This window comes from Coccidioides immitis, assembly GCF_000149335.2.
Source record: "Coccidioides immitis RS genomic scaffold supercont3.5, whole genome shotgun sequence".
Lineage (NCBI taxonomy): Eukaryota > Fungi > Ascomycota > Eurotiomycetes > Onygenales > Onygenaceae > Coccidioides > Coccidioides immitis.
Genome location: NW_004504307.1, coordinates 180,752 through 200,147, shown reverse-complemented (window position 1 = coordinate 200,147; position 19,396 = coordinate 180,752). Strand labels below are relative to the sequence as shown.

The following is a 19,396-nucleotide window of genomic DNA, read 5'->3' as shown; positions in this document are numbered from 1 at the left end:
CTCCAAAAAAATAGAAGGAAAAGAAAATAAAAAATAAAAATGCATTGACATCTATGGAAAATACCAGAGGGAAAATTGTAACCTACGTAACATGTATTTCCTGGCATATCAATCCGCACGGTGCACGTCTGGAAGATATGTGTATATAAAAGCGCTTCTATGACTTAAACTCTACTCCGGAGGAGTGAAATACCTCTTGAACCTCTCAGTATCCATCAGATTCAGTTTCGTGATCACCCAATGACAGTTGATCAGCAAGCTGGGGAATCGCACGGTCCAAAACTGCAGGTAGCCATCTGGCAAGCCACCGATATGTGCCTTAAGGTTCTCTGGCATATCGTTATAGTGATTGCGTTTATTACGGAGTGCACGCAGAAGGTCGAGCATCCTACTGCCAGTGTATTTTCGTTGCTTGCCAAGGCTGTCTTTGAAGTCCTTGGGAAGGGATTTGAGGAAGTCCATATCTGGATACATGACATTGCCGCCGACGGACTCGAGACACTTTAGTGCGGGGGATGGCGGGTCTCGCGGCTCGAATTCGAAATGGTCGGACACATCGCATAGGAAACTGAGTCGCTCTGCCGGAGACCAGAAGAAGGGGTGTATCATGACTGTGGTGGCATCGGGCCTAGGAACACGTATGAGAATCACACGCAGTATGATGATCGTGGAACTTACCGACTACGCGGATCGAGAGAGAGCATCTTTCTAATCAGGTCCTCCGCCTCGAAAGCATAGTCCCCAAGACGTTTCAGCTCATCCAGATTATGATATCCTTTGACAATATTTGCTTCTCGCATGAACTTGCCATCCTTGTCAAAGGGGTGGCCGCCACGGGTCAAGACATAGTAGAAGACGCAACCGAGAGAAAAGATATCAATGGCTCGGGTTGCTCTACGGTTTGTCTGTGGGTCTACGACGGCGGGTTCTGACGAATCCATGCTGTTGTTCGACCACATAGCGGGATTTGCCGGACTCTCGTCGTCAACGAGGAGCTCCGGAGCGCGCCAGCCAGACGTTCCAGCGGCATGAGCGGTTGTAGCCCTGAACGAGCTCTGGTTATCTTCTAGTTTCTTGCAAAGACCAAAGTCTGAAATGAGCAACCGAAGGACGCTAGATCCGCGGCGCGCTTTTGGGGCGGCGACCAGGATGTTCTGCGGTTTTAGATCACGATGAACGATCTTAAGGGAGTGGAGATAGCGGACACCAGCGGTGATCTGGCGAAGGATATCCGGCAGTGCTAAATCGCCAGTGATGAGAGTCGGATAGTCCCACGGCCTTTCCACGATCTCTTGCAGGGAGGCGGGGCAGAGCTCCAGCGCGATGTACAGGAATCCGGCGGTCTGCTCGCGACAGAAGTACCGGATAACGTTGTTGTGGTCATCACTCTCCTGGAGCAGGCCGACCTCGTGGGCGGCAACGTCGTAAAACTCGACAAGCATGCGCTTGACGGCGACATGGCGACCGTCAAAGGAACCCTTGTACACGACCGTTCCGTGGCTCCCGTGGCCGAGGACGGTGTCGGTGTAAACTTTGAGCTGGCCGATCCGGATCGATCCATCGGCCTCGAGCATTTCTGTAGACTGTGTCCTTGTCCTCGACAGCTCCGCGCGGAGCGATGACTGCGATGGCACCTGGTTCCTGCGGGGGGTTGCCTCGTCTCCCGGGTTCTGGTCCTCCTCGTTGGCGGGTGCGGGCTTTTTCCTTCGCTTGTGCGCTTGACCGCCGCGTCGACCACGCCTGGCTTTACTTTTCTTCTCGGGAGATCTGGCGGCGGGCCCGTCAACCTCATCAACGTCGTCTTCGTTCGAATTTTCCACTATTCTAACACGAGGAGTGCCCTGTGGCTGAAGGAGAGAAGGGTTATCGTCGACGGTCTCAGCGGCGCCGGGGTCTTCGTTGAATGGGGTGGCGGGGCGTGGAGTGACGGAGCGTTCAACGGGCACGGTTTCCGACACCGAATCTTCCGCCTCGATCTCGATCGCCGGCAGCTCAGAGGGCTCCGGACGTAGATCGTCGATGGGTTGCTGCCGGGGGCTCCGTTTCAATATCGACGTAGGAGTTGCTGGTGGCGCTGGTGTATCCAGAGAGATGATGTTCTTGAGGTCGAGTTTCTGCTTGGCGAGCTCCTGGATGTTACGACTGTTGAGGTAGACGAAGGCTCCGATGAGCAGTAGGATTATGGTGACGAAGATATCCACAGCGTTGTCCCAGCCCTTCTGGATGATGACGCTGTTGATGCGTGGCGTTGCCGGCGCGGGAAGCTTCTCGGGCTGCTCCTCCACGAGCTCGCGAGGAGTGTCGTTCGAGCGGTCCGCCGGGGGACCGGAGATGCTGGGCACCGTCCGATCGAAGTGGTTGGAGGCACGGGCGAGAGAATGGACTCCGACGAGGGCGGCCCTCTGCTGGGAGAGACTGAGGCTCGTGAGACCCTTATCCTTCGGGTGGAATCGAGCGTTGTAACCCTCTGCGCGTTTGGCACGACCGGTCACGAGCGGGTAGCTGAGTTCGGACATGGCGTACCAGCCGCCGGTTTCGGTGCAGTTGACGAAGACGCGGGCCTCTCGGCCTTCGATGCCGGTGGCGCTGTAGTCGTCGTCCGGGGGTGGTTGTGCGAGGAGGACGAGGGGGGTGTCGGGGGTCTCCATGGTCAGCGGGCGGGCGACGTCGAAGACCCTGGCGACGGGGGAGGAGAACTTCTGAGTGTAGCGGCGGCCGTCGACCTTGGAGTGGTCGAAGCCGAAGATGACGCCGTCATGCATGCTGTAGATGTGGCGTTCGTCCATGGTCCTGAAGTACTGGCTCTGGAGGTCAGCGTCGCGAGTGTTGGGGGCCCATTCGGCGTACTTGATGGTGCAGATGGGCAGTCCGGAGTCGGTGTCCTGGACGGTGACGGTGTACTCGATGCGGCCGAGAGTGAGGGTGCCGGTGGACTCGCACTCGCCCTCGTCGATGGAGCCGAACTCGTTCAGGCGGCGGCAGGTCTGGTCGGGCGGGGTGGAGCCGCGGGAGCTGAAGACGCGGAGGATGGCGCCGGTGCGGGCGTCGACGGTGTAGAGGGTGGTCTCCTTGCGGGCGGTGTAGGTGACGGGGGGATCGGAGCCGGAGTAAGGGGTCTCGTCGACGAGCATCTTGACGGTGAGGCCGAGGCGGTGGAGGCCGCGGCCGTTGGGGCCGGGGTTGTAGACGAAGAGGTTCCCGTCGCGGGTAGGCTCGACGATCCAGAGGAAGTCGTCATCGCGGCGGAGGCCGGAGGTGCCGTTGGGGGAGGAGGAGGAGGCGGCAGCGGCGGCGGCGTGGTAGATGGTCTCTACCATGGGGCTGCTGGGGACCTCGAGGGCCCATCGGGGGCCACCGGTCTTCCTGTCCCTCGCGTGGATGGTTCCATCGACGGTCGCCAGCAGGACAAAGTCCTCGACTTCCCAATCCTGCAGAGATCGCGCTTGGAGCTGCAGAGCCAGGTTGTTCCGGCTGCTGATCTGCACAGGCGGTGCTCGAACGGCCGGGTTGGAGGCGGCCAGAGCCAAAGTAGCGAGGGCGCTCGCATCGGTGGAGGACGACCCCACGAGGTCGGAGGGAGAGGCGGGAGTGTCGGGGAGGATGTCTACGTGCGGGTGGAGGCGGGCATCTTGACGAAGGGAGGAGGATGAGGAGGGGGGAGACGGTGAAGGGGCGGAGACGGCCAGGGACAGCTGCTGCTGAGCTGCGAGGAGAGGGAGGAAGATGGCGATGCCGGCCGGGAGAGAGGTGCGGGCCCGGCGTAGGCGCCACACCATGGTGAGAGGCCAACAATGCGGGCGGGGAATGGCCGGTCTCTAGATGAACCGCAGGGGGCAGGGCGACGACATCAGTCGTGGGAAGTTATAGTGAGATATATAGGGAAGAGAGAGAGATGGCAATATGGAGATATATATAGAGAGAGATAGTGATATGGAGATATATGTATAGAGAGATAATTATGTATAGAGAGAGAGAGAGAGTGGAGTATCTGGGGTTGGGATGCGGCGGAGAGCGGGCTACGTGGCGATTGTACGCGGAGAAGCGTAGATTTATGGATTCGGTGGGCTTGAACGGAGCAGTTTTGAATTTAACTGTGGAACTAGCGGAGGAAGAAGAAGAACAAGAAGAACAAGAAGAAGAAAAAGGAAAAGAAGAAGAAAAGGAAAAAGAAAGAGAAAAAGAAAAAAGAAGACGGCGAGAGAACGACGGCAGAAGCCAATGAGAGACAAGCAGAGAGACAAGCAGAGATAGAGAGAGCAGGACGAAGCAGACGATGGAGATGGCAGATGGCAGATGGCAGATGAAGATGAAGATGAAGATGAAGATGAAGATGGAAGAAGATGGAAGAAGAAAAGATTGTAGGGTTGATTGAGGTTTGATTTCAAAAGATGCCTTTCGAGGTTGTGCGAGTTTTTCGTTCGTCCGGCGATGAATCCCTGTTTCAGCCACCTTCGACCAACCAACCACCCTCATCCCGCTTGTCGCCACGCACCTCGGACGCAACACACACCGGCTCGAGGGTGCGTGGGGGGAGGTTTTCTGGGCGTGTCGATTACACAGGCACGTCTTCTCCCTTTTTTTCGCGTTTATCTTCACAGATCGTCAAATTGTTCTTCTGCTTCTTCATCTTCATCTTCATCTTCTTCTTTTTAGTTAATTTTTTTTATCTTTAATTTTTAGATTTGATCTGTCTTTTTTACTTTCTCTCATTCGCCCCAGCAACAACCACTGCAGCGTCACCAACCTCCCAAAGTGTTGCTTCTGCCCTTCGCTTGTTCCTTTCTCTACTACTACTACTACTACTACTACTTAGCGGCTGGCTTTTCGTTATTTCTCTCTGACGCGTCTGACGTTGCTCCAATTTGATATCTTTGATATCACCACACAAGCTTTCTCCCCCGCGCTCGAGAGCTTCTCCGCATTTATATGGTGCTCCTGCGGGCGGTCGTCAAGGTCCCTCCGCCCGACGTGGTGGGGAGGGAGACGTCCGCCGTCGACCCTCACGATGTCCGCTCCATGATGGTCCTCGTCCCAGACCCCGAGCAGGAGACGTTGGTCCAGCTGGCGGCCCGCATCTCCCGCATGTTCACGAAGCTTCACCCAGCAGCCCCGTAAGTTCCATCCCCGCAGTCTTCTCCCTCCGTGCTCTCATTCTCAATCGACATGCTTCTCTGACCGCGCCACCATGGCTCCCAGACCTCTCCGTATCAAGAAACTTGTCGACGACGAGCGCCCCACGGTCGACCTGGACCTGGACCTGACCGTTGCCGATGTCTTTGTCAACAAAGGCCATGCAGCCTCCAGCGCTTCGGACCAGTGGGCCACCATCCGCGTCCTGCAGCACCCCACCACGCGTCGCATCAGATACCGATCCGTCGTCCAGGATTGGACCCCCGCCGCAGAGAACGATGGTCGTGCGCTGTCCGCAAGACGACGAGCCCTCCCTCCCATCCCGCTCTTCAGCCAACGTCCATCCGCCGCCCTCCAGAGCCAACCTGGCCATGTGAGAACCTCGATTGAAAGCGACAACGGCCACGCCGTCGCACGCCCGTCCGCCCGCGGCGGCGGCTTCCAGGCCAACCCAGGTGCGTCGAACCCCGAAACCTCCCATCCTCCGCTGTTCACCACCAGACCATGCCAGCTTACATACCTGTGGCCGTAGTCCCCGCCACTCCCACCTCCGGACATGCAGCTCGCAAGCGGAAACGGTCCCCTTCCTCCCAGCGCAGGCTTACAGATGATGAATCTTTGCCCAACGAGCAAATCTCCCTCTCCCCCAATTTTGCCGTTGCGATCAGATCATCCCTCTCTTCAAGTCCGTCGTCAATCACCCCGATCTTCTCCAATTCTGGCTTTAATGCTGCAATTTACTGACAAGTGGGGGGTGGGGGAGAAAAAAAAATCCCTCCCCCTTTTTTTTTACTTTAGACTGTGAGCTTGTCAATAGCGACCAAACCACTGATGTTTTGGAGTCTTGTGCCGACAGCAGCCCGCGTCCTTCCGGTCGGCCTCCCCTTCGTGTGTGTTACGGCGCTTCTGTAGATGGAGACGGCGAGCTTCTACGAACGGCCACGGCGCAGCAACGACGCAGCACGGTCAACCTCATACCTACGCCGCCAGCTAGAGCCAATAGTACCTCGACACGACCTAACACAGCCAACGGTCGTTCGGCCCATGCAAACAGTGTGGATGGTACATCCACGCGTATTCGCGCAACCAGGAGCAGTACGTCACCACAGACCACCACCACTGTTGAAGGTAGACCCAGCCAGGCTCGCACAAGATCGAACAATGAATCATCGCAGACTGCTGCTACTGCTGCTGCTACCGCTGAAGATGCGCCCACTCTCATTCGCGCAGGAAGCAATGACGCATCGTCGCAAGCTACCACTCCTGCCGAAGATGTATCTACGCGAACCCGTACGCCGGGCAACGAGGCATCGTTACAGGATACTACAGTCGAAAGTGCATCCACGCGGGCTCGTCCCACTGAAAACAGTCCCTTGACCCGGGCCAGCACCGCAGACGGTCTGTCTAAGCGAACTCGTGCGAGAAGCCGCAATACACGGTCACAGACTGCCACTACCAACGATACATCGACGCAGCCTACCAGCAATGTAGCTGTGGTTATCAATATTTCTGACCCTGGATCTATCGAACGGCCCGCAAAGCGTCGACAGACCAACAATAAAAGGGCAAATGGTGCTGTCTCTGGAGAACAAAATTCCAATCACCCTGGCACAGAGAAGGCAGGGAGCGATTCCGATGTGCAAATGATCGATGCCTCGCCTAGCAAATATGCAAGGTCGACCAAAAACGCGAAATCAGGCACCAAAAGGTCTTCCAAACGAAAAGGCATAGCCAAGCAAGACAAGACTGGTGAATCCAAATGTTTCATAGACCTGACAGCAGCAGGCCCTGAGCCAAAGATTGACGACCCTAGTACATCGGCAAATGGTGGAGAGGATCAAACAGCTACACAGCAGAATCAAAATGCTCGCAAGATCGCGGGTTTGCTCCGGGGTAGCCGTCTTTTCGTTCCTAATCCAGACATCGAGATCCTAGGTGATGGTGAAAAACGCGAATCAGCTACAGAGTCGAAGTCGAAGAGCTCTAAGAAAGCACCGGAATCCAAAGGTCAAGAAACGCGGAAAGTTGATGGCCCTTCGACTCGCGTTTCTTCGCCTGCAGCGAGGCGTGGTTTCACCAGTAAATTTCCTGACTGGGTTACGGAAGCGTGGTTCGATAATCACGATAGAGAGAGAGTTTTGGAGAAAGAGCTTGAGGACGCACGAAAACAGGGTCGTCCGACGAGGGAACTCCAGCAGCGTGCCCTTGTGCTTGATTTGACGAAGCAGCTACATGCCGCTGAGCAGCGAGGCCTGGTTATTCAAGCTCCGAGACTAAGAACCCGCGTGGAAAACGCCCAAAAGGACCTTGATGACATGATGACCGAGGTTGATAGACAAGATACCGACAATGCAGTCGCATGTGACGTTCCAGGCGGATCTAGTCCTATCTTGACCGCCCCTGCACACGCTGGCGATGAGGATGATGATACCGCCCACCAAGTCCCACAAGTTGCCAGAAGCGCGCAAGAGGCCCCAACTCCATCAAAGTCCGCAAACTCGGAATCCGGGGCCAACGCCACAAGCGGTATGTCTGTCGCAGTCACCAGCCCTGTGAATGAGAGCGCTACCGGTCGCGCAACGACTCCGGCCTCAAGGCTCGGGACAAATGGAAAGAATCTTACCCTTGACAAGGACTCGCCAGCAGTGGCTGACGATGCAGAAAGTATCAACTACGCCGAGAAAGGAAGCGCAAAGGATGTATTTAAAAAGACAGAAAAAGAAGCTAAGAAACGCGCACTTGAGAAGAAAGCATTTTCACCGGGCGTCGTCGATGATATTAGCACCGGCAGCGATAGCGACCCAAGTAACTTCGATCTTATCCCTGACAGTTTGCCCGCGAATGTCAATAACTCGGATAGTGAATATGTCGGAAAAGACTTGTTCAAAGATTTGGGGTTTGACGCGCACTCCGAAAACAATTCTCATTCAAAAGTCAAGCCCGCCGCAGCCGATGAGGCCTCTAAAGCCAGCGGGGCGAAGAGAAAGGCCACCCAGCCCAAAACTCCGGCACAATCCAAGAAAGCCGCCAAATCAAATCGTTCCGGCGTTGCGAGTTCTCCTCTTCGTGCCTCCAAGGCTGAATCCTCCGGGTCGATCTCCTTCTCGCAGCCAGCACCTACCTCTTCTCGCACCTCTCTCCCCAGCGCCATGGCTAACAATATCTTTGCCCCCCGGGATCGAAAGCCTTCTCGCCCAAGTCTTAAAGCGCTCCGCGATGAACACATTCCAAACAATGCCAGCATCACCTCTAGTCCTAACGCCGGGCCGGGCACCCCTACAAACAAAGCCACTCCTCCCGCAAGCAAAAGTTTCATCAAACACGGCTTAACTTTTCTTGGGGCTGCTGCCTCAAGACCTTTCTTGCGCCAGATGTGATAAAAGAATGAACAATGAGAATACTCTTATCTTGCAATCACCAGTTTCGTCAATCAATTCCCTGTTTTCTACGATACCCCAGCTCGTCCAATCCTTTCTGTGGTTGAGACCGTCATACCTTTCTACGTCCTGTACTATCTTTTTAATCACTTATCTGTCGGGGCTACCATGTCTCGAGGCGGCTTTCTCTTAACTTTTACCAGATCCTGTCTTCAACTCCAAGGATGGTTTCTGGTGGATTTAGCGATAGGTGGCGCTTGAGGATCTTAACCCGCTTGATGCTGTCACATCGTCTACTTGCGACTTTACCGCGTCTATGGCGAAGAAAGAGAGGAAGAAAAAGGGAAAAAAAAAAAAAAAAAAAAAAAAAAAAAAGAAAAAGGGGTGCAGCCTGTCCGATGTCCTGAGGCTTTGTCTACCCTTGTACGACTGTTGTTATTATTACCACTTCTTGTCGAGGAGATGACTTTAGTGTAGTGTGCACTTGCGCGCGTATGTGTTTTCCATGTTAGAACACTTCATGTCTGTCTCGCAAGGCTTTTTTACTTTTCCCTGAAATGTCGTTCATTTTACACGTTTCGCACGGCTCGCTGGAGGCGAAATTTGCCGGCACGAAAAGAATAAAAAGAAAAAAAAAGCCGACCCAAAAACCCAAGGAAAGCTAAAAACCAGATTGTTTTACTTTTGTGGCGGATGAATGCCTCGGTCGCTGTCAATCGTTTCGGACGGGCTGGCGGCTGCGTTCCCGCCTTTTTTCTGTACCATAGGAATTATTAGCAGGCTGTAATAATAGGAAGCCAATGCACACTTCGTAATCGGAAGCTGTTTCGTTCTCCAGGCAAAGTTGCCGATGTGACACAAATCAACTGCTTATGCCCCGTGGGGAGGAATTGCACTAGAGATCCCATTGTCTTGCAGGATTTATAACTATTGGCCCGAAAGAAATCTAATTAACGAAATTCCGAAGGATGAGATCTTTTAACCGGCCCGAGCATATATATCACAGGAGATAAAGACCCTTTTTGCCCATTTAATTTTCACGCCGTTCCGCTAATGTTGAATAATCCCTTTTGTTGCATCGATGAATACGGAATGCTCTTAGAGAACAGCACCAGATAATCCTCGAAGCAATAAACTTCCTTCACTCAGGAGTTGGAGAAGAAGAGTATGCGGTGCAATCAAGAATTACGGTAGGTTGGCGATGCTCACGTCAGCTTCTTTACCCCTGGAGGCTTCCACCCAGCCGGCAGGCACTGGCTCAATATCAACCAGCCAACCCATCTTGTCGTGAATCTCTCCTCGCTGGATACCCTTCAAGGCATGGATGAGTTTCTTGTAGACCTCGCCGCCCGAGTCACCTTCGCCGGCTTCGTAGTTGAAGACGTCGTTTCGAGACTTCATGGTGATGCTCTTGATGGGAACCAACGCTGCGGCTGTTCCCGCGGCCATGACCTCGGAAAACTCCTTTAGCTCATCGTAGGGGACGCGGCGCTTTTCCACCTTGTAGCCGAACATGTTGCTTCCAATGGCCATGATGGAAGAAGCAGTGACAGAGTCAATGGCGTTCTTGCTGTCGGGGATGACGAGGGTGACGTGTCCAGACGCGTCCTTGAGAACGCCGATGAAGGCAGAGGTGGAGAACTCGTCGATCTCGGAGCGAGTCTTGCTGTCTAGGTGCAGGGTGATGCCGTAGCCATCGGCGCGTGCTTTCTCGCTATGGCGCAGGACGGGAGCGTAGTTCCCACCCACTTTGGCGGAGCCAGTGCCGTCGGGGGCCGAGCGGTCAAAGTCTTCGAGGATGAGGGCGTTGACCGCGTGCACGCCGTGGTAGACGCCCGTGGGCATGACGAAGACGACAAATGTGTATTCGTCGGGCGGGGAGAGGCCAAGCTGCGCGGAGGACCCGAAGATGAGGGGTCGGATGTACATTGCGGCGCCGGTAGAATGTGGGGGAACGAAGCCGGCATTCGCAGAGACCGCCAGCTTCACGCATTCCAGGAAGTGGGATTCCGGCACCGGAGGGATGGATATGAACCGGGCAGAGTGCTGCATGCGCTCAGCGTTCCTGTGCGGGCGGAAGATGGTGATGCGGCCATTTGGATGCGATTCGGTAGGCGCATGGCGGAAAGCCTTCATCCCTTCATACGCCTGCTGGCCATAGTTGAGGCCGGGGGCCATTCCATGAATGGGAAGGTAGGGAGATGCGACGAACTGCGGAGGAGACCATTGTGGGCTGGAGGAGTGGGAGAAGCGAGATTCGACGTGACCATTGACTAGATTGAAGCCGTCAGCCGGGCTCTGCATTCAAAAAGGGGAAAAAAAAAAAAAAAAAAAAAAAAAAAAAAGAAGAGGAAAATAAGTAGTAAGGGAGGGAGGAGAAGAAAAGAGTTAGGGCAACTGAATTTACCTTCCCAGACCTTGAAGCCAATGTTGTTCCAATCTGCGAGAGGGGCCCCAGGGGGGTTCAAGTCAGCATTGCAGGACAAGTCAGTGGCAAAAGGAGTGCAGTGCAGCAGCAGCAACGCAGACGAAGAGAACAGGGCGGCTCAAGGGCAACAGAGCTAGAAAGGCTCGGCGGAAAGGGGAACTTGTTTTACCAATGCTAGAAACTGGCGGAGGTGGGAAAGACGCCGACGAGGCCATGGCTTGCTGACGATTTGAGTCGCCGCTTGCGCTGCTTGATGACTAGGAGCAAGTGACTCTAGCTCGCTGTCGCGGGCAGGCTGGGGGTTCCACGCGTGCAGGAAGACTGGGATTGTGGAAGACGGTGTGGGTAAGGGGGGATGAATGGTCAGGGATGGTGTGCGGTCTCAGACGGCGGCGGGCGGGCGGGGAAAAGAGATTGGCGGTTGGGAGAGTAACTGACGGGCGGCGACAGCGACAGCGACAGCGACGTTACATGGAGACTTCGCTAGCGCTCCTCCAACCAAGCTCAAGGACAACTTGTACTGTACGACCGGATAGCGACAACAAACGGCCTCTTGCTTGCGCTGCACTTCCAGCAGGGATGTGTCGCCCTGCTGGGCGCATCGGGGGCAATAATCCGGTTTTTACAGACAGTCCGTACGGAGTATATCAGGTCTGGCCAACCTCTCGACCTCATGAATCATCGCGGGTCGTATTAACTACTATTCCACCCATTTATCGCCCATTTTCATCTACTTCTTCCTTTTTCCGGTCGCATCGGGCATCGCGATGTCAATACGGCAGACAACCGGACGATTGGGCACGCATGCTCACACAGGGCAGACATTGACAACCGTCTTCCGTACAGGCCGTTCGCTGGGGCATCATCCTGGCTGCGTTTACAAAAGTTGTGCTACTACCTGCGATGCACGGGGAAGCAGTTGGCTTTGCCGTTGCTGTACGCCATGTGGCCATTGTTAGTTAAACAACCCCATTTGTGCCATCGAAAAGGGATTTCTTCAGTTGGATTTGCTGGGCCTCTTCTCGAATCTTCCACTGAGGCCATAGCCGGTGCAACAGTGCGGTCAGCAGGAGGTGATGAGCAGAGAAGAGGAGGAGCAGGTGGCTCTCATTTACCTCCCCTAACGAAGACGAAGATTCCTGTGTGATGCCTAAACGGTGTGGATGGTCCATGGCGAATCCAGCGTGATCCTGTCGGTTGTTTCATATTGCAGGATCTATAGGCAGGGTGAAGCCCAAATCGCCTCTTTGGCAAACCTGAACACTGCTTGCGATTATTCTCCGGGCTTTTTTTTTTTTTTTTTTCCTTTTCCTTCTTTAACGGAGTCGAGCTGCTGGAGATCCGCAACGGGCAACAGATGGATGATGAATCATTCATGTGGCCTTTCATCTGCTGATCAAACGCCTTCAAGCACCGATCGCCTGCAGGGATCAAATAATACGCAAGTAATACTGAACAACACTCTGTACTCCGTACAGAGTCCATACTGTCGCTAACATTACTGGAGCGGAGCCGGCCAGCACCGTGTTAATAAACCCCGAGAAACAAAGCAGAGGGCTGGTAACCTTCAGCAGGAGGAGGAATCATTCGAGTAGTCATGCCTTTTTCTTCAAGCTGCCGCTGCCACCACCCTTGTAGCGCTGGAAATGAGAGTGAGTAATCGAAACCAGAAAACGGCACATCTTTCTCCCTATTCTTCGGTTCCAGGTTAGTTACAAGGGATCGCCGGCAGGACAATCACATGCTCCAACAGAAATCCGATGCGATTATGTGAATCATTATTGGCCGCTTTGGCGTCCACACCCCCCCAAGCCCATGGCCCCGTTGGAGGACGGCTGCCAGGCCAGTCGTTTGTTAGCCGAATTGGCATGGTCCTCGCTCGCAGTGAGCGGCGTGTGAAATTGGATATGCATGCCAAAAATAAAATAAAATAAAATAAAATAAAATAAAATTAAAAAAAAAAAAAAAAGAAAAAAATTGTAGATATGGATTTAACTGTCAGTGCACAATGTAGATACACAGCCAGCCTAGGATAACCAGCGAGCCAACAATACCTATTGGAGCTTTTTTCCCGCGATAGTCATAGGTAAGTGGGCGCACGGCCAAGTCTCGACTCTCGTGACGATCACGACATTCCACCCAGGTGAAGCTCCTCGGTTCGCCGTTGTGTGGAGCGGATCGGGTCCTGGGGAAAGGGAGCTCCATCTGGCCACCAACGGCTGCGGAGAATGGGACTCCGTCCGGATTCTGGGGTTATCTTGTTTTCGCTTCTTTCTCGCTTTCGAGTGGTCCCGCCGGCGCAGGTGAGGTGGGTTGTGGGGAGGAGCTTCAGAGAAAGCGAGCACGCAATTATTGTGCCCTTTTTTTTTTTTTTTTTTTTTTTTTTTTTGGTTTTTTGGCACGCCGACGGCAACCTTGCTGCTGGCATTCGCCAGGTGGAGTGCAGGTGGGCAGATGCGCATCCCGTACCCTCCAAGTCCAATCCCGGCTCCGCGAGACGGACGTTGCCCAGACTGCCAAGCGTGGAGCTTCGAAGTTCAAATGGCTCAGCGAGGGAACGGGATGCTCGACTTCCTCGCCTTCTTCGCCGCTCCACGGTTGGAGGCGGGTTACGGAGGAGGAGTGGCTCGATCCATTCACTCCCCGCCTGCACCAACCCCATTCTAATTCCGTTCACGAGTAAGAGAGGCCACGGGGTCCTGGACACACAGCTGTTGTTTTCTCGCAGAGGTTAGTGATGTCTCTCTCTCTCTCTCACACACACACACACACTCTCTCTCTCTCTCTCTCTCTCCCCCTCTCTAGATGTGCCTGGGCGATGGTTGGCCAATTATCCACGAGAACCTCTGCTACAGAATGCAGTGACTTAGTTCGTCTGTTATCAGCTTGGATTTTTGCTCTTGAATTGTTATTGGGTTAGTGGTGATGTTGACATTTGGCCCTGTTTTCACTTCACCCCCGCAGACGGTCGCTCTCCATGCGAAGCCGCCAAGGCCTCGTAGCGCAGAGTTTGAAACTAACGAACAGAGGGATCTTCCCCATGTAACCCAAGACCCGGCCGCTCATGAAAGCGGGCGCTGATACTTGCGCCAATCCAGGCTGGCGAAATTATGCGCAAAAAGCATATGTAATTCATCTCCCAGGCAGTCCCAGCGGACTGGGGTTTCTCGTCAAATAGACCGATGTTATCAGCGCCGCCCCCCGGGGGTGTGTGTGTGTGTGTGTCTATGGAGCTGCCTGTTTTATGTTCCAGACCAAAGATACATCGGAGCATGCAGACGCCCCAACTCTATAACTGCTTCATTCAAGCTGCAAGACGAAAATACCCGAACCGTATCGCAGCGGCACCTGACCAAGCATTTGGTCGGGGAATATCAAGGGCAGAATCCGCCGCAGAGCAAAAGCACATCCATACATCCATACGTCCCTGAATGTAGAAGGATAGATCCTTGCGACGAAACGACCCTGGAGCAAATTACGGCGATTGAGCTTGTCAATCCCACCAACGCCCAAGTCTGTATTTCACACACTCTTCTCTCGGGTGGTGCTCGACCTCACTCCACGCTCTCGATGAAACCGCGGTGATTTTCTCTCAAGTAATAGCCATTAGTTTAATCTCGGGAATTTGGACAGGTCCGAATACGGGTGCTAGTAGAAGGAAGGTCGATGTCTGCACGGAGTAGTTCCTGTCCATTATCACACACTACGGAGTACTTCGGGGGAAGGGGGGACAGAGGGCGCCAACTAGTCCGTCTGTCTGTCTGTCTGTCTCTCTATCTGTTAATGCTAGCCTTTGGTCTCTGAAACGCCATCCTGATTAGTTCACTATTGGGAGCTACGCATCCGTAGGAAATGTCCGATTGCTGTGAAAATGCTCACGCCACGCTAGGGCTGAAGAACGGATGCAGGACAAGTCGTGCCACCGCGCTGTCAGGTCTTCAGCGGCCGAGGATCATTGGTGATCTCCCAGAAAGCTTTTCCTGGCATTCGCATTTCTGTTTTTATCTCCCGACGAACGAAACGGCCCCCTCTCTCTTCCTCTTCCCGCCCTCCCAATTACCCCTTAACCTTCCAATGATTGGTGACCAACATCTTGTACTTCGTACTCTCTCCGTTGCTTGCTTGCCCCTCCTCTTTTTATTTTATGTTATTTTATTTTATTTTTTCTATTTTAAAATTTTATTTTCGCCCTAACCCGCTCCTCGCGCCGTTCCGTGAGAGCCAAAAAAAAAAGGAAAAAAAAAAAAAAAAAAAAGAAAAGAAAAGTGACAGGCGCGCCAAGCCACACCAGTGCGGTGGCGACGACGTTTCGGGACTAGCGTGGAACATTCCCCGAAGGATTCTGGAAAAACGCTAATGAAGATAGAGTTGGGGCTTATCCTCGCATATTGGCCAATCAGCGTGCTGTTTTCGTTCCCCGCCTTCCGCTCTGCGGCGGGCGGCTTGTTGGGGCTGAGCCTATCAGGGGCGCTTCTCGTCTTTTACGCTCGAGACGTCTCATTCTCTCTTTTCTTTTTTTATTATTTTATTTTTCAAATCAGATGTTCTTTTCCCTGCGCCCGGGGGGGGGGGTCCGGGGTTTGCGCAGAGCGTGTTGGGAGAGGGCCAGCAAGAAGGCGTTGATTGACCAGCCCACCTCGAATCAGGAGAATCATACCCAAAACTCACACCCTGCAAAATGCTAATCTTAAGCCATTCCATCCCACCCACGGAAAGTGAAAAGGCAAAAAAACGAAATAAGAAAATGAAAAATAAAAAATAAGAACAAAGTATACGGAGTACTCCGTACACACAAAAAAAAAAAAAAAAAAAGACCTTACAAAAGCACCTGAATGTGTATCTGGCTTCTCACTGTTGGGTTGAACTTAGAAAAAAAAAAAAAAATTAAAAAATTAAAAAACGAGAAAAGCAAAAAGAAAAGGAGAGGACCAAGCTCCGCCTCGGGACATTTTTTTTTCTTCGGTCTGCGTCAACTTCTTCTTTGTACTCCGTATGTGACACCGCATTTCGTCTTGGACATCCTTATTTCTCCGCGATCCAGCACGCAGGCCCAAGAGGGCGGGGATCCGTGATCAGGGAAGCCAAGAGTCTTCCAGAAGGGATCTGCATGGCACCAGCGACTCTCGTCAGTCCCGGTCAATTTCCTCGACCCGTCATTTGATACCTTTTTCTTTTTTGAGTTGCCAACCCTGATCGTGGGCCGATAACATGGTTGGGTTTGCGACCAGTTGTTGGCTTTCTCCGCAAGCAAGCAGCGGGGGGGGGTGGTTCCACCCATGTATTCCTTTTACCCCCCCCCCCAAGGTCTCTAGATTGTGACAGTATTTCCTCTTCATGGGCCGTCGCGAGGTGGCTGCGAGATATGTGGCGACCAGGGCCAGGTTGTCGCCTCGTCAAGCTACATTATCACGCCAACTCCTGACTGTCGGGTTAGCCTAGGAGCACCTCTTCCAATCGCGTGGCCGAGCTGCCAGCTTCTCGCGTATCCTTGGGCTTTTCCGAGAGACCAAAGTACTCTGGACTATGTACTCTATTCGCCGACGTGATCTTGGGTTGCACCGCTGGACATTGGCACTGATTTAAGCGCTTTTTCAAGTTCCGGCTTCAACGTCAAAAAGTCAATCAAAAACTCACCCACGGCGTACTTGGCATTTGCTTGCGGCTTTCCATATCAAGGTGCATCAGACCCCAGTTTTTGTCGGGCTGGGATCCTCTTCCTGTACTCTCCTATCCCAGTCTAATCCCAGGGGCACCCGCTTTGGACTCGAGATTGGGAGAATCGCTCGGGTTTCTTGTCGATTGTTCCAAAATATTATTATATCAACCTGACACGCACTCCGTTCCCGCTCCCGGCCTTTTTTTTTTTTTTTTTTTCCCCTTCTCTCTTGCTTGCTCGTTCCTCTTGTCCTGTCCTCCCTCTCCCCTTCCCCTCCCCGCCATTTGTATATAACAACCTCCGCTTTTCTTTTTACTTTTCTTTTTTTTTTCTTTTTTGGAATCAGGCCACCTCTCACACCCTTGCTGCGGTGCCATCGTTGCACCCTCGACGGTCACCATGGACAAGAGCGAGAAGGGTATCGTTGTCGCTGGCAACGATCAGAGTAACCTTCCCGCCTATGAGTCGAGCGAGGATGCCCGCGATGCCATAGAAAACCAGGAACAGCTGGGTTTCTGGACCCGCATGGGCTGCACACCCGAGTCGTTCAAGCAAAGAACGCTTGCGGACAAGCACAACCAGCTGAACAGAACCCTCAAGGGCCGACATCTGCATATGATTGCCATTGGAGGAAGTATCGGTGCTGGTTTGTTTGTCGGCTCTGGAAGTGCCCTTCACGATGGCGGCCCTGCAACTCTGATCATTGACTTTATGATTATCGGCGTGGTAAGTACTTCGGCGCGTCGCAGAACCAAAACGATGCCTGCTGACCCGCGTTTTGCGAATCTCCAGATGATGTTCAACGTGGTTTTCGCACTTGGTGAACTTGCGATTATGTATCCTGTCTCCGGTGGTTTCTATACGTATTCGACACGGTTTATTGACCCGTCCTGGGGTTTCGCCATGGGGTGGAACTATGTGTTCCAGTGGGCCATTGTTTTACCGCTTGAACTGACGGTCGCCGGCTTGACGATTGGCTATTGGCAGGTAGATGTCAGTGTTGGTGTCTGGATCACGGTATTCATCATCGCTATCATTTTGATCAACATTTTCGGTGTCCTTGGCTATGGTGAAGAGGAGTTTTGGTCAAGTTGCCTGAAGCTTGCCGCCGTCGTGATCTTCATGTTGATCGCCCTTGTCTGCGTTTTGGGCGGTGGCCCAAGCCACGGCAAGTATGGCGAGTACTGGGGTGCACGTTTGTGGTACGACCCAGGAGCGTTTAGGAATGGGTTCAAGGGTATGTGGCTGTCCTGTCACCGGCACGCCGCCTCCCCCCCTTCTTCTGTTGAGATGCTGACAACTTTTTTCTTGCAGGAGTGTGCTCCGTCTTCGTCACCGCCGCCTTTGCCTTCTCTGGGACCGAGCTTGTCGGTTTGGCTGCCGCAGAATCCAAGACCCCCGTCCAGTCTCTCCCCTCTGCTATCAAGCAGGTCTTCTGGCGTATCACCCTTTTCTATATCCTTGGTCTGTTCTTCGTCGGCCTCCTTGTCGATTCCAACGATGAGCGTCTTCTGGGCTCGGGATTGATTGATGTCACGGCTTCGCCTTTTGTTATTGCGGCCAAAGATGCCGGGCTTGATGGCTTCGACAGCTTCATGAACGTCATTATTCTCATCTCTGTCCTCTCTATCGGAAATTCTGGCGTCTATGGTGGATCTCGTACCCTGACTGCTCTGGCCGAGCAAGGATACGCGCCAAAGATGTTTGCATATGTTGACCGCGCCGGACGTCCACTCTACTCTACTATCTTCCTTATCGCTTTCTCTTTACTCGCCTATGTCAATCTCAGCGCCAGTGGTGCGGAAATCTTCGATTGGCTTCAGGCGCTGTCCGGTCTTGCCGCGCTATTCACCTGGGGCAGTGTAAGTTCCCCCTTCTCTTTTGTCATTCAGACTTGCGAAGAACATCGCGGCGCTGACAGCGATTTGAACAGATTTGCTTGGCCCATATCCGTTTCAGAAGCGCGTGGAAGTACCATGGACACACTCTTGATGAGCTTCCTTTCAAAGCCGCCCTTGGGGTTGTGGGTTCTTGGATCGGTCTTACCCTCGTCATTATCGTCCTCATTGCGCAGGTGAGTCGAGTGTCTCTTCTCTCTGTTTCGGCATTGCTAACTCAGATCTCAGTTCTATACCGCCGTATGGCCGCTGGGTGGTGGCGTAAACAATGCTGAGGGCTTCTTCAAGTCCTATCTTGCTATGCCTGTGGTGCTGTTCTTCTGGGCTTGTGGCTATTTCTGGAAAGGAAAAGGATGGCTCAAACTTAGCCAGATCGATGTCGATTCCGGCCGTCGTGAGATCGATTGGGAAGCGCATAACGCTATGATGGAGAAGCGGAGAAACGCCGCCCTCATCAAGCGTATCATGTACTTCCTCTTCTAATTGCCGGTCTATCCCTGGTTCTGAGACCCGGAGACGAACTCCTTGAAAGATAGGCTACCTTGTCTATCCGTGGTGTTAGAATGTGGGAAAACGGCTAGATGGAGGGAGTTTTCACTCGCCATTCAAGATGCTCTCCATATTCAGTTATTATAGACACAATCCATATTAATGCATTTCTTCCCATCTCTCCCGCTTGGGTGCACTTTTCGACTTGCAGTCAATTTTTCCATTCAACTCATCTTGACTCGTTCCCTTTTTTTATTTTTATTTTTATTTTTATTTTTAGATTTATCAAAGGGCATTATTCAACAATGCGCTCTTTTATCAATGACCGCAAGGACGGGTGTGGGCCTTGTCAGAGTCAGAAAAGGCGCGCCCTTCGCCCGAGAACTCCATGCCGCTTCCGGCATAAATGGCGCCTCTG

At 53.2% G+C, this 19,396-nt stretch overlaps 7 protein-coding genes across 7 annotated transcripts; 4 read left to right on the top strand and 3 right to left on the bottom strand.

Moving 5' to 3' along the window:
* Positions 1 to 27: 27 nt before the first annotated feature.
* Positions 28 to 4,157, bottom strand: CIMG_09916 (IRE protein kinase). The gene is made up of 2 exons (XM_001238893.2): positions 679 to 4,157; positions 28 to 628 (listed from the first exon to the last, which is right to left on the bottom strand). The coding sequence occupies exons 1-2, from the start codon at positions 3,774 to 3,776 to the stop codon at positions 172 to 174; spliced, it is 3,555 nt and encodes a 1,184-aa protein (XP_001238894.1). The 5' UTR covers positions 3,777 to 4,157; the 3' UTR covers positions 28 to 171.
* A 494-nt stretch (positions 4,158 to 4,651) lies between these two features.
* On the top strand, positions 4,652 to 8,844 carry CIMG_09915 (uncharacterized protein). Its single transcript, XM_001238892.2, has 4 exons — positions 4,652 to 5,111; positions 5,197 to 5,585; positions 5,663 to 5,815; positions 5,929 to 8,844. The coding sequence occupies exons 1-4, from the start codon at positions 4,927 to 4,929 to the stop codon at positions 8,505 to 8,507; spliced, it is 3,306 nt and encodes a 1,101-aa protein (XP_001238893.2). The 5' UTR covers positions 4,652 to 4,926; the 3' UTR covers positions 8,508 to 8,844.
* Positions 8,845 to 9,414: 570 nt separating this feature from the next.
* Positions 9,415 to 11,476, bottom strand: CIMG_09913 (branched-chain amino acid aminotransferase). Its single transcript, XM_001238890.2, has 3 exons — positions 11,105 to 11,476; positions 10,915 to 10,947; positions 9,415 to 10,780 (listed from the first exon to the last, which is right to left on the bottom strand). The coding sequence occupies exons 1-3, from the start codon at positions 11,148 to 11,150 to the stop codon at positions 9,693 to 9,695; spliced, it is 1,167 nt and encodes a 388-aa protein (XP_001238891.1). The 5' UTR covers positions 11,151 to 11,476; the 3' UTR covers positions 9,415 to 9,692.
* On the top strand, positions 11,398 to 12,219 carry CIMG_13502 (uncharacterized protein). The gene has a single exon (XM_004444562.1). It carries the CDS (start codon positions 11,407 to 11,409, stop codon positions 11,761 to 11,763), a length of 357 nt encoding a protein of 118 aa, XP_004444619.1. The 5' UTR covers positions 11,398 to 11,406; the 3' UTR covers positions 11,764 to 12,219.
* Positions 12,220 to 12,750: 531 nt separating this feature from the next.
* On the top strand, positions 12,751 to 14,016 carry CIMG_12456 (uncharacterized protein; the record flags this gene model as incomplete). The annotated part of the gene is made up of 5 exons (XM_012358366.1): positions 12,751 to 12,784; positions 13,022 to 13,238; positions 13,390 to 13,614; positions 13,741 to 13,804; positions 13,963 to 14,016. 5 exons carry the CDS (start codon positions 12,751 to 12,753, stop codon positions 14,014 to 14,016), a joined length of 594 nt encoding a protein of 197 aa, XP_012213789.1.
* Positions 14,017 to 15,540: 1,524 nt separating this feature from the next.
* On the bottom strand, positions 15,541 to 16,813 carry CIMG_13501 (uncharacterized protein). Its single transcript, XM_004444561.1, has 2 exons — positions 16,570 to 16,813; positions 15,541 to 16,496 (listed from the first exon to the last, which is right to left on the bottom strand). The coding sequence occupies exon 2, from the start codon at positions 16,211 to 16,213 to the stop codon at positions 15,905 to 15,907; it is 309 nt and encodes a 102-aa protein (XP_004444618.1). The 5' UTR covers positions 16,214 to 16,496; positions 16,570 to 16,813; the 3' UTR covers positions 15,541 to 15,904.
* CIMG_09911 (amino acid permease) lies at positions 16,810 to 19,155 on the top strand. The gene is made up of 5 exons (XM_001238888.2): positions 16,810 to 17,317; positions 17,384 to 17,828; positions 17,906 to 18,453; positions 18,525 to 18,665; positions 18,718 to 19,155. The coding sequence occupies exons 1-5, from the start codon at positions 16,991 to 16,993 to the stop codon at positions 18,970 to 18,972; spliced, it is 1,716 nt and encodes a 571-aa protein (XP_001238889.1). The 5' UTR covers positions 16,810 to 16,990; the 3' UTR covers positions 18,973 to 19,155.
* The last annotated feature ends 241 nt before the right edge of the window (positions 19,156 to 19,396 follow it).